We start from the raw sequence: 11,591 nt of genomic DNA on the forward strand, positions 1-11,591 counted from the left end.
CGACCAACCAACGCGTCCTGCAGCGGCCGGATCCTGGTTCGACACGACGACCAACCCACCAATGCCCTCGCCGGATCTCACAACCCTTTCGCGCATCCCAGTTTTAACTTTGGTCCACGATCACGGCTCTGCTGGTGCGCATTGGGTGCGAACTGGAGGATGGTCGGCGCAAACTTCACAGCCTCGCTGGCCGTGGCCGTTGACTGGCCAGCTCTGTGGCGAACCTGAATTCTTGGATATGCGCGATGCTGGTGGGGGATGCAGATGCCAGCGCCAGTCCAGAGGTCAGGAGCCATCCTGGATTCATGATGCTGCTGCTGCTGCTGCGAGTCAAGACAAGAAAAGGATGCCGGTCATGGATCTGGAAAGGCAAGCCTGCTGTTGCTCCTTACCGTACGTACACTCCTCACCGTCCGTACCCAACAGCAGCAGCGCATCCCACGAGCCCTCTGGCCTCGACTATTTGACAAGGCCGTCATGCAAAAGAACGGTGGGTTTCGTTTCTTGACACTGCTCGCGCAACACATCACTCCGTTTCCCCTTCTCCTACCGTGCCTCTCAAACTGTGGCACATCTCAATCACATCTTGCTGCTTCCATTATTGCACCATCATAAAGACAAACGGCCCCTCTGTCAGTTGTGCTGCCCTCTTGCGCACGTTTTCTTCGGACTGATTGTTGTGTTCCGCATAGCATAACTTATCCCAAAAAAATACTCCGGCCCGGTAAAGTACAAAGAGGGAATCAACTTGAAACCAACCACCTCCTGGCCACTGAACCAGACTCTCCACCGTTCCGTACCACGCATCAAAGGGAATCTATTTCTGCTCCACGTCTGCGGTGAATATATTATATTCCACCAACCACCCCTGGTCCATTTGCCCCCCTTCAATTACAGTTCTTCTCTGTCCTTCTCTAGGACAAGGAGACATACACCAGCAACGACGCGACTTATCCTAGGTTCACCTTGATATTCCTCGTTAGTGAGTGTTCGGAAATTCGATATACGCACGCAGGGCGGACTCAAATTATTGGGTTATTGGGGCTAAGCGGCTGGACCCTACCCAAGGGAAACGAAAGGATTGAGCAATTGTTTCAGGAATAAAGGGCCAAAGGGAAAGCAAATATGCCACTTCTAACCAAGATGCTCCCTTTGAGGGAGACGGTCGAAGATTTCCAGGCTGCCTCTCTTCATTCCTCTCATCAACAACACCAGGACGAGGGGCAAGAGAAGGATAAGGATAGCGGGTACGAGGACTTTCAGGAATTCGACGAAGAGGACGAGTGTTTGGATAGCGATATGGAGGGCTCGATTATTCACAGGGGACGCCCGAAGAAGGCTGTCAGGGCACCAGCTATCCCGGCGAGGAACGAAAGACGTGCATCCAAGATACTAGAGAACGTTATGCTCGAACTGCAGACATTGGATGGCAAGGAGGCAAAGGATACCGATAGCAGATCAATGGTCCCAGAGTCCGATCCTCACGAATCATACCTCTCGAGCGAAGAAGATGCTAGCCTTTCAGACGACTACGATGACCTCGAATCTCTCTCTGGCACAGCGAGCCCCTCTGCCGAGGACGCAGACAATGAAGAAGGTCGAGAATCGTTCTCGCGAGGATCAAGAAGGAAATCTCAAGAGGATACTGCAAGAGTGGTTAGTTTCATCTGTGTTGGCAAGCCACAGATTGTCGATATCTTCATATCCTCCAACCATGCCTCCCCCATTGAACGTGGAAACGGTAGTATCCCCAAACGACACTCGATGAATCTCGAGGCTCTGACAGCACTTACTCAAACACAATCTTCCTCGCCAGCGAAATCTAGTCGTCGACCTACACCATTGAAGCTCTACCCCAATTCAATCCGCCGAATGTCAATTTCGAGCATAACGTCCTCTCACACTAGCAACTCGTCCTACAACCAACCCGCTCCAACGAATGCTTCGAACACAAACCTCAGTTCCCTCCCACCACGAAAATCCAGTCGATTGGCATTAAACATAAACTCCCTAATAACATCAACAAAAACAACCCTCCAGAAATCAGTTTCCGCATCCGCCGCAGTACCCTCCCACTCATTCCTAACCTCCGACCCCTTCTCCACCACAGCCTCAAACGAAGACACACAACCCACCACGCCGAAGACCCCAACAAGCATAGCAGCCGCAGCCTGGAAAAGAGGCCTCAGCAAAACCCTAACCAAAGCCCGCAAACCCAGCATGCCCAAGCTGTACACAGCCTACACCAACAGCTCCAGCGCCTCCATCTCTCCGGACAAGAAGCGAATTTCGACCGCACATTCAAACCTATCTAGCAACAACCTCGCCCGCATAATCTCCGAGTCTATACCCGACGCAGAAACTCGCTCGAGAAGCAGCGTCTATTCGTCTGCTTCCTCGCAGCGAGACCCGGCGGTGGAACCGGTGGTAGAAGTCAAGAGGTCATCAACGATGCCGGTTCTTACTTCGCCCACGACCTCGACGTCTTATATCCCGCCCGTGGTACAGAAACCGCCGCCTATTCCAGCCAGCACCACGCCTGTTTCGGCTGGTGGGAGGAGGAGTTTCAGTTTAGGGCTAGGGAGGAAGAAGAGTGTTAAGACGAAATGATTGGATTTGAATTTGTTTTGATTGAATGGAGTTTGGGAAGGCGTTCTTTTTGGGTTGGGCGCGAGGATACCATTTGCATTTTATGAGATTTTCTTTGGAATCTGATTCGAGATTTGTGTTTTTCTCTACTACTTATATTTATGAATTTCCTTGGGAAATATGTGTCTGCTGGAAAGATGGGAGATGCATGGAATGGATGGGTAGAGAAAGAGAGATGGTGTAGTCTAGATGGGATGGGAAAAGGGGGAATGAATGCATACAGATTCTATGCTCAAAATCTATCTTCAAATTATCTCAAGCTCCTTTACAATTCTAACATCTTGACCCTCTCAACCACAAACCTTCCCCTCCAAAGTATCAGACGAAGCTCCCCTCCCTCACCTCACCTCACCTCGTCGCAGTAGCTATACCTACCTACCTACCTACCCCACCGACCCACCCTCCTCGCTCGCTCGTCTATTTCTCACCTCACCTCAGCGCGCAGATCCGAGCAGAGGAAGGATCCAAATCTCACCGAAGATCAGTTAAACGACCCGAGGCTACGGGAGGGGATCATGGGAGGGATGTACGTGCGTACCCGTTGGAGGATACCAAGAATAGAATTTTATTTCATTGTTGTGAGGGTGTTAGTGTTGGTGTTGGTGAAGACGGGAGGGGAGTACGAGGCTGTGGGATTTGTGAGGTTGGTTGGGTGGGTTGGAGGGGAGTTGGAGCGAATGAGGACAGATGGTAGAGAGAATTGATGGAGAAAGAGAAGGGATGGGAAAGGGGCATACTTGATGGGTTTTTATTGGTGAATTGCTTGTTGAAGGAATGTTCATGCAAATGGAAGAATCGAGATCATTTTGCAGCTCGTGACCTTTAATCACGTGAAAGAAAGCTAGTCCCTTTATGCTAGAAATACAGCCTCAGGCCTTAGCGAGGCACCAACGAACATTTAGCTAAGCGAATATCACACAGAGCTAATTTTCGAAATATTTTGACCTCAAAACGACGATACATCAACGCCAAACCCGACACCCAACAACGACCTCAAGATGGCTTCTCGACCTACCGTCACCATCTTGTCCGCCGATGGCAAGGCCACCGGTGCGACCCATCCTCTGCCCAAGGTACGAATTGCTCTGCGCTCGCGCGATACATCGAACTTTTCTGAGGAGGACAATTGTTGAAGGGAATTGGAAGATGGAGAATAAAGCTGATTGGGAATAATTATAGGTCTTCACTGCGCCCATTCGACCGGATATCGTTCAGACTGTCCACACTGGAATGGCCAAGAACAAGCGTCAACCATATGCCGTGAGCGAGAAGGCTGGTCACCAAACCTCTGCTGAGTCCTGGGGAACTGGTGAGCACAATTTTATACCATATTGCCATTCGGCGCGGATTCCAGAACTGCAAGATAGAGTGTACTAGGGAGAGATTGATTGGTTTTTGAGGGAGCTTTGGCTGATTGAAGATGATTACAGGTCGTGCTGTTGCCCGTATCCCTCGTGTCTCTGGAGGAGGAACTCACCGTGCTGGTCAAGCTGCTTTCGGTAACATGTGCAGATCTGGTCGTATGTTCGCACCCACCAAGGTCTGGAGAAAGTGGCACCAAAAGATCAACCTCGGACAGAAGTAAGCATCCCTCTCTTCCCCTCCCCTCTCACAAAGCAACAACAACTAACACAACTCCTACAGGCGATATGCAACCGTTTCCGCCCTGGCAGCATCCTCCGTCCCAGCCCTCCTCATGGCCCGCGGTCACCAAGTCACCACCGTCCCCGAAGTCCCCCTGGTCATCGACTCCAAAGTCTTCGACGCCGCCGCCATCGCCAAGACATCCGCCGCCCTCGCCCTCCTCAAATCAGTCGGTGCTTCCGCAGACGTCGACAAGGTCAAGAACTCCCGCAAGCTGCGCGCCGGAAAGGGCAAGCTCCGCGGCCGCCGCCACAAGCAACGCCGAGGCCCCCTCGTCGTCTACGACCCCTCCGTCGACGGCATCGAGCTCTCGCGCGCCTTCCGCAACATCGCCGGCGTCGAGACCTCGTCCGTCTTCGCGCTGAATCTCCTGCAGCTCGCTCCCGGCGGCCACCTCGGACGCTTCATCATTTGGACCTCCGCCGCGTTCAAGGCCCTCGACACCATCTACGGCAGCACGACCGTCCCGTCGGCGCTCAAGAAGGACTTCCTGCTCCCTAGCCCGGTCGTCCAGCAAGCAGACATCGGCCGCCTGATCAACAGCAGCGAGCTGCAGTCCGTGATCCGCGCCGCGATCGGCCAGGCTCGCACCAAGCGCGCTGGCGTCCAGAAGAAGAACCCCCTGCACAACAAGCAAGTCCTGCTACGTCTCAACCCGTACGCGGCCGGTTACAGCAAGGAGAAGCTCGGTACCAAGGGTTTGGGAGCGGGCAAGCCGGAGCGAGCTACTGGTACGCAGTTTGCGAAGGTGTTGAAGGAGGATTAGAGGGTGGTCTATCTGTCTTTCTGGCGTATCTTTGCTTGCTGGCTTTGCGGTTTGGGTGAGGGAATGAGACCTTGCGAGAAAAATGCATGGGTGTCATTCTGAATGAATGAAGGAAGGCTAGCTGGTTACTTTGCGTAATGAAAACAGTTGCCTATGGCTTGGACTCTTTCTGTGTGTGTTGTGATGACAATTTCAAGTTTCTGCTTAACAAGTGGATGTAAGGTTTGTGCTTCTGACTTGTAAATTTTACTATGTAATGACGCCTGATCTGGCGCTCAAACCTCAAGGTAGTCTCAATAGTAACTACCAAAATTCTTACTCGCAGACTGTAATACCGTTTTAAACCTTGGGCCAGTCTAGCAAGCTGATGGCTGATTTCGACCAAGCTACTGCAGTTCTCGCTCTCTATCTTGTTAAACGTTTTGGACTGTATCTTTACTATTGTGATGACTTCCTCAAGGTAAACAAATCAACACTCTGGCGTTGAAATAGAGAACCACAATCCCATCCAAGATCACTCTAGATTATTAAACATCCATGTCACATCACTCAAGTACTACAAGATTTACTACATCGTATCCATTTTTTGGTCTCAATCTCAATATCTATGTACGCATGCATGCATTCTCCCTCAACCCAAGAGCAGAGTTCGTTAAGTATGAACAAGCAAGCCAAAGCCTTAGCTCATTGGCATCAAAGAACTCCCGCCTTAGATATTACTCCGAGGAATATGCATTGCCACTTCTCCCTTCCATGCACCCACCGCAAAATCAACGCTCACAGTAGGGAAAAAAACATCGCCATCACCGATGTGGAAATATGCTCATCACTGCAGATGACCCCATCTGGTACCTCTAGCCATACCGTCAGGAGTCAGAAGTGGACCACCAAACGGCGGCTCTCCCACCGCAGGGCTACCCGATCTACTTCCACCGAATGGTTTCGCAATAGTTCGCTTGGGACTCGACATGGGCATGGGACTTCCACGATTAGAGCCACCGCCCTTGTTTTGACGTCTAGAGGTCTTGGGCATGTTCGCGATTTCGTCACTCATCTTCTCATTCTCCTTCTCTAGTCTCTCAACGTCCGACTTGAGGGTCTTGATGGTTGCCAGATGCATAGAGGCAACTTCATCGCGTTGAATCTCATGGATACGGACTCTGTTCTCATCTGCCTTGGCTTGCAATCCTACATTGATTTCCTTGATATCGCGGAGCTCGGATGCGGCCTCGGCGGCGGATGAAGACGAGTTTTGGTAATTGCTTCGCATGTATTCCAGATCATTCTGCATGTTCACTAGGCGCCTTTGAAGACGTTCGTTCTCGGTATTGACCTTTGCGACTTCTTCTCTCATCTTGGCCATTTCTGCGACCTCCGGAATTTCTGAGCTGGCTAATGCCTTTTGTGCCGTTGAGAGTTCTAAAGCCATGGCAGCGTTCTTCTCCTTTAATTTCTCTACCTCGGCTTCTTTGGTTGCGAGACGCTTTCGAGTTTCGGTTTCACGGACGAGAGCTTCCTTAGCACCGTGCTCGAAGTGACCTCGATCGTTAAGAGCTTCCTGGTACTTTGGCTGAATGTGCTTAATACTAGTCTCATAATCGCTGCAACGACTCTCAAGATCGATATTAATCCGGCGAAGTTGTGCCTCGCTGGCTTCTCTGGTGCGCAGTTGAATCTCGAGAGTCTTGACCTAAGAATGAATGAGCAAGATAGGCAACTTGAAAGAAAGTATGGAAATACCTTTTGAAGGAGCAACGACATCTGGTCCGCGTCGCCCTCTGCTCTGGTGTTTGAAGAGAGTGGGACAGAATTGGATTGTGGTAAGCCAGACGAAGGTTGAACAACACTTTCGCTGACATGGGAGATATCCATGTCTGCGTTTAGCTCAACAGGCACAGGTGTGACTCTTTGTCGCTTCGGTGAATCGGTATCCATGGCATCTTCGTTTTCCTTCAATAATCAGTAAATAAACAACAAAGCATGGAGATAACTTACCAATTGGCGCTTTATGCTTGGGTGTAGAACGTCTGAAGGAGACATCCTCAGTGAATCAGTTGTCGAACCAACATTTAAACTGACTTCGAATTCTATTTGATGAGGACTTTCAGGACTCAAATCGATCTCCTCGATCTCCGGCATCGGAGGCAATGGCCACGAAGTTGCTATAGCTCCAAGTTCGAGATATCCAGCCACAGCATCTGCAGCAACAGCAGGATCTTCGTGTTCAGCTTTGAGTTGGCCTACACTGTCACCCAATTGTCGAAGACACTTTACCAGTCTGATTTTCTTTTGGATGGGGTCGATGTCATCATTGAAACATCGCTCTAGATGTTCAATTGAATGTGTGACGACGAGTGAAAGTAATGGCGCCAGACCTGAGAGATAGTGCTGCATGTTCGATCGCAATTCTCCTAGGAACGAACAGTCTCTGGAGGTAGAGTCAAATGCAATGACAGCGGACGCTGGCTCAACCAAGATCTGTTTCACGCTAGTAGGATGCAATGTGATTCTCAGCGAGCTGGAATGCACACTAGAAGGCGCATCACCTGCAATGCAGTAGTTGAGATTGTGAAGTTCAAAAACAGTCTGGAGAATTTCTGACATACGTCCAGCGCGGGCAAGCACAACGATGTGCAGATCTCGGTCCTTCAGACGAACCAAGAGGGCAGCCAAGAACATGCATTTTGTGCTGCAGTTCTCGGCGAACTTGGCGTGCTCAATGCGAGAGATTTGCTCGGACTGCTGCGTGGAGAAATCGTCATTGTAGATATCTTGGTGATCGCAAATGCTGCGGAGATTCTCTAACATAGAATCGATCTCTTTGACCTGTTCCTCTTCAAGTACCTCCAAATCATCTCTCACGAATAAGGACGTTAAATCCCTGTGTTCCCGAAGTTCTTCATTGTACATGTCGCGAACGTAAGAAACCATCGGCAATGGAACTAGAAACTCGCCAACTGCTGAAGGAAGTACATCCAGACTTGTTGATGCTTGTTCAGCAAGTGGGAAAGAGTTGAGAGGCGGGTCGGCACCCACATCTTCCTCCTTTGCATTTGTCTGAATGGGGAGGCTGGCGCTAAGCTCCACCGCTTCGGGATGGAAGGCAGCTGGCAATGGGGATCCTGAAGACATGGCTCTTTCCGCTTGTCTTTGCTGAACTTCTAATCTCTTAGCTGCCATCCTCTCCTTGATCGCCCTTGTGGCGTCAAATTCCTCGCGCTTTACACTCGGCTCCATGCTTGGTTTTGCGGACATAGGTCCAATTGGTGAGCTGTTGCCGAAAATTTCTGATGATGGAGGAGTAACTTGTCGTGCTGGAGCAGAAGAACTTTGGTATAATGTCTGTTCAATGCTAGGAAGAAGGTCTTCGACAGGTGGAGTGGGAAAGTGGCTGGATTGACTGCGTTGCTCCTGGGAAGTTTTTGATTGAGATTTTGATTGTGGAGCCTGATTGTCTAGACTCGATTGGACGTGAGTAGAATTGTGTTCAGCAGAGTGTGCTTCGCGGCGATATGATAAACTTTGACTAGGGATTTCGCGAGACGATGGAGCGTTAAGTTGCGATGCCACAAGCGGTGCCTCAAAAGGTTCTGCAGCCTGAGGTGTCAACGAATTAACCTTCGCGGCTCGCCAAGCTGCCTCGAAGCTAGACACTACTGGCTCTGTAGCGGGTAAAGACTGCAACGGTGTAAACTCTTGTGCAAGTGTTGCTGATTCCGACTCTCTGTGAATCAGGTCGCTTTGAGTCGTCTTAGAACTACTTATGACGTCAGAAATGTCCCAAAGAAAGTCGAGATTTGAAAACTTACTTTTGCGACTGGGATTTTGCAGGACCGCCAGACTTTTGAAAACGATCTCGCCTGCTGTTTAATTTTGACGAATTCGTTTCAAATGTACTGGAACTTGGAACCACTTGAGTTACAAATGGCTGTGATAGTTGGGATTGAGAATCGATAGGGTTTGACGATTGAAAGTTTGGGGAATAGAATCGATCGTCCGTTAAAGAATCCGTGGCAGGTATTGCCTCATCTATCTGTCTGCTAGGCAGTTCTAGGCTTTGCGATCCTATTCCGCTCGAGTTACTCCACAAGCTGGTTTGTTGGACTGTATGAGATTTTTCAATAGTAGCCTCAGTCTGGGCAGGCGTTGCTTGTGTACCTCTATAGCTTGAACTAGCCAAGAAAGTTTGAGGTTCAGCAAGATAGTCACTTCCACTTCCGGAGCGTTCTCCAGCAATAGAAGATTGCGTAGCCCCCAAGCCAGTGTGACTTGATAGCCCTTCCGAGATAGACGCACTATTAGGACCAGAGGAACCTGTCTGTTTCGTTGCTGTATCCAAGGATTTAGAGAGGATTGACTCTTCCCGTTCCCAAGAATCGGACACAACACTATCTCGGTCCTCGTCCCAGATAAAGTCTGGTCTTCGATGTCTGGGTTGCGAGGGACTTCCCGCTTGAGAGACGCCTGATTGCGAGGACTTTTGTGCAGTTTTCAAGTTTTGCGAGGACTGAGAGGAAGAAGCAGCGAGTGCGTATGCGTCCCGATCAAATCCTTCTGGTACTACTATTTCCACACGAACGTCTGGTCCACTCCCATCACGCGAACTGAATTGTGCTTCTTCGTAGGTATCTGGGATCTCGCTGCTAACACGTCTCTCAGATGCAGGTTGAAATCTCGGGGTGTCGCTCGTTACAGCTCGCCGTTGCTTCTTTATTCCGGATTCGTTTTGCAGACTACTCTCTCTTTGGGATGTTCCTCTCTTACGTTTGGCTGTCCGGATGGGTTGGCTCTCTTGACCGTCTTGAGATTCTGGGGGATGCGATTCGGTCTTGTGCGCCTGGGCTGCTTCCGCTTTGCTCTGCTCCCACTCCTGGATTGCCGCTTCAGTGACGTCCTCTTTCTTTCCCTAGAACTGATTGTCAACTTGAGACCTCAAAATGCCTCTAGGGTTGCATACCCAGGTGGGTAAGTATCTTTCTCCAGTCTTCGAGTCAATACCTTCCCAGTTCAAAAGATATTCAACCCGGTTTGCTCTCCGCCTCTCTTCAAGAATGCCAGGCGTACCAAGAGACCAGAGTATGTCTTTTTCCTGTGCGCTGGGTCGTCCAGATTGCTTCTTGCGCCGTGGTGGGCTCGACCGCGATTCTCTGTGAAGTGTGCGACTGGGCGTAGCTTTTCGAGGTGTCGACTCTCTCACGCGTTTCCGCGATGCTGGGTCCATTTGGCAGGTTGCTTCGAAGTCTGCACTTCCATGGTCAGAAAACAAGGAGAAAGAAGGTAGAGGTAGCTAGTAACAGTCAAGGACTTTTGCCCTCTATTGAATAACAAAGAAAGAAGGATTTGCCTCCGAAGTCATTTCGAATATTATTGTTGTGATTGGGTTTTGTCGTCCACGGTGCGCATCGCCTGCCGTACGATTTGCTCATTTCACTCCACATGATAAACCTCGCCTTTGACCTTCTAGGTTCAAATGCTCTGCTTCAACAGCTGAAACGGAAATTCGTACGTACCTGGTGACAGAAACCGATCAAGCTCAGCTGAAATCGATTTCAATACTATTGGCGTCTCCAGTGTTCTGTTCGCTCAAGTCGATAACCAAGAGTCAAGAGTGGCGTAAAGGTTATCACATGGTATCATGTTGAGATCAAGAAGTGTTGCCGAAGGGGAAGAAATATTCTCTGATAAATTCTTGTGAATTAACGAAGTTAGCGCTGTCAAGGAAGTTTTTTCTTTATTCTTAACCTTCGAAGACTCAAGTCCAGAACTCGGCAGCGGGATCGATCCTCAGAAGGAAGGCACGACTGACGTGTGTTGACGAATATGCTCTCGTCTTCACTTAAAGAAGCTCTTACGTTATTTAAGTTTTAGTCTTGTGGCTTTCTATGTTCAGCTTATATCTCGTCAGCCTTGCCACTGTCTAGACCTAGTGAGTTCTTTGGCCGCTAATCAGTACAAGGAGGCATGGCATATCCAAAGGAATGACTTCCAGAATGTTCGAATTTGGTCATCATACTTATTTGGCAACAATTTCATTATTAAAGGAGACAGAAAAGCTCCTATAAGAAACATTTGAGAGTGGACGGTGTCGGAACTCCAGAGGAGACGTCCTTCGCAACGGTACCAATACCTTCATTACAATCATATTACGATGGTATTTGGGTCGTTCTAGTAACTTGATACCCTCGATCAAGATTTCAACATCATCTATTACGAATTGATAGAACACAATGTATCCCTCATTATATATTAGTTTCCTGCCCACCGATTTAGTTTATTTTTATTTGGAAAAAAAAAGAAGATATCTTATATCCCTTTGTAGAACTCAACTACCGGAACAAATTCTATCTATGCACTTTCCTCAAGTTAAAGCAACATGCCTCCATATTTCTGGCAAGGTAACATATGACCATGGGGTACACTATAGCGGGCCTTACAAATTCTGATTACTACATCTCTGCGATCGCAAAATGTACAAAAGTGGCAAATGCAAAGCACTCGCCACCGGGGAACCTCCTCTCTCGCAACAAGAACG

General features: G+C 49.3%; 3 protein-coding genes across 3 annotated transcripts; 2 read left to right on the forward strand and 1 right to left on the reverse strand.

The window, feature by feature from the left end:
• The first annotated feature begins 816 nt into the window (after positions 1-816).
• Positions 817-2,887, forward strand: LY89DRAFT_50810 (uncharacterized protein). The gene has a single exon (XM_018208051.1). The coding sequence runs from the start codon at positions 1,126-1,128 to the stop codon at positions 2,608-2,610; it is 1,485 nt and encodes a 494-aa protein (XP_018071670.1). The 5' UTR covers positions 817-1,125; the 3' UTR covers positions 2,611-2,887.
• A 753-nt stretch (positions 2,888-3,640) lies between these two features.
• LY89DRAFT_706945 (60S ribosomal protein-like protein L4) lies at positions 3,641-5,384 on the forward strand. The gene is made up of 4 exons (XM_018217562.1): positions 3,641-3,722; positions 3,829-3,958; positions 4,080-4,230; positions 4,294-5,384. Exons 1-4 carry the CDS (start codon positions 3,648-3,650, stop codon positions 5,057-5,059), a joined length of 1,122 nt encoding a protein of 373 aa, XP_018071671.1. The 5' UTR covers positions 3,641-3,647; the 3' UTR covers positions 5,060-5,384.
• Positions 5,385-5,885: 501 nt separating this feature from the next.
• Positions 5,886-10,280, reverse strand: LY89DRAFT_733175 (uncharacterized protein; the record flags this gene model as incomplete). The annotated part of the gene is made up of 5 exons (XM_018219768.1): positions 5,886-6,749; positions 6,800-7,009; positions 7,055-8,816; positions 8,869-9,965; positions 10,017-10,280. The coding sequence occupies 5 exons, from the start codon at positions 10,278-10,280 to the stop codon at positions 5,886-5,888; spliced, it is 4,197 nt and encodes a 1,398-aa protein (XP_018071672.1).
• Positions 10,281-11,591: the final 1,311 nt, after the last annotated feature.

Source organism: Mollisia scopiformis (assembly GCF_001500285.1).
Source record: "Mollisia scopiformis unplaced genomic scaffold LY89scaffold_11, whole genome shotgun sequence".
NCBI classification, from domain to species: domain Eukaryota; kingdom Fungi; phylum Ascomycota; class Leotiomycetes; order Helotiales; family Mollisiaceae; genus Mollisia; species Mollisia scopiformis.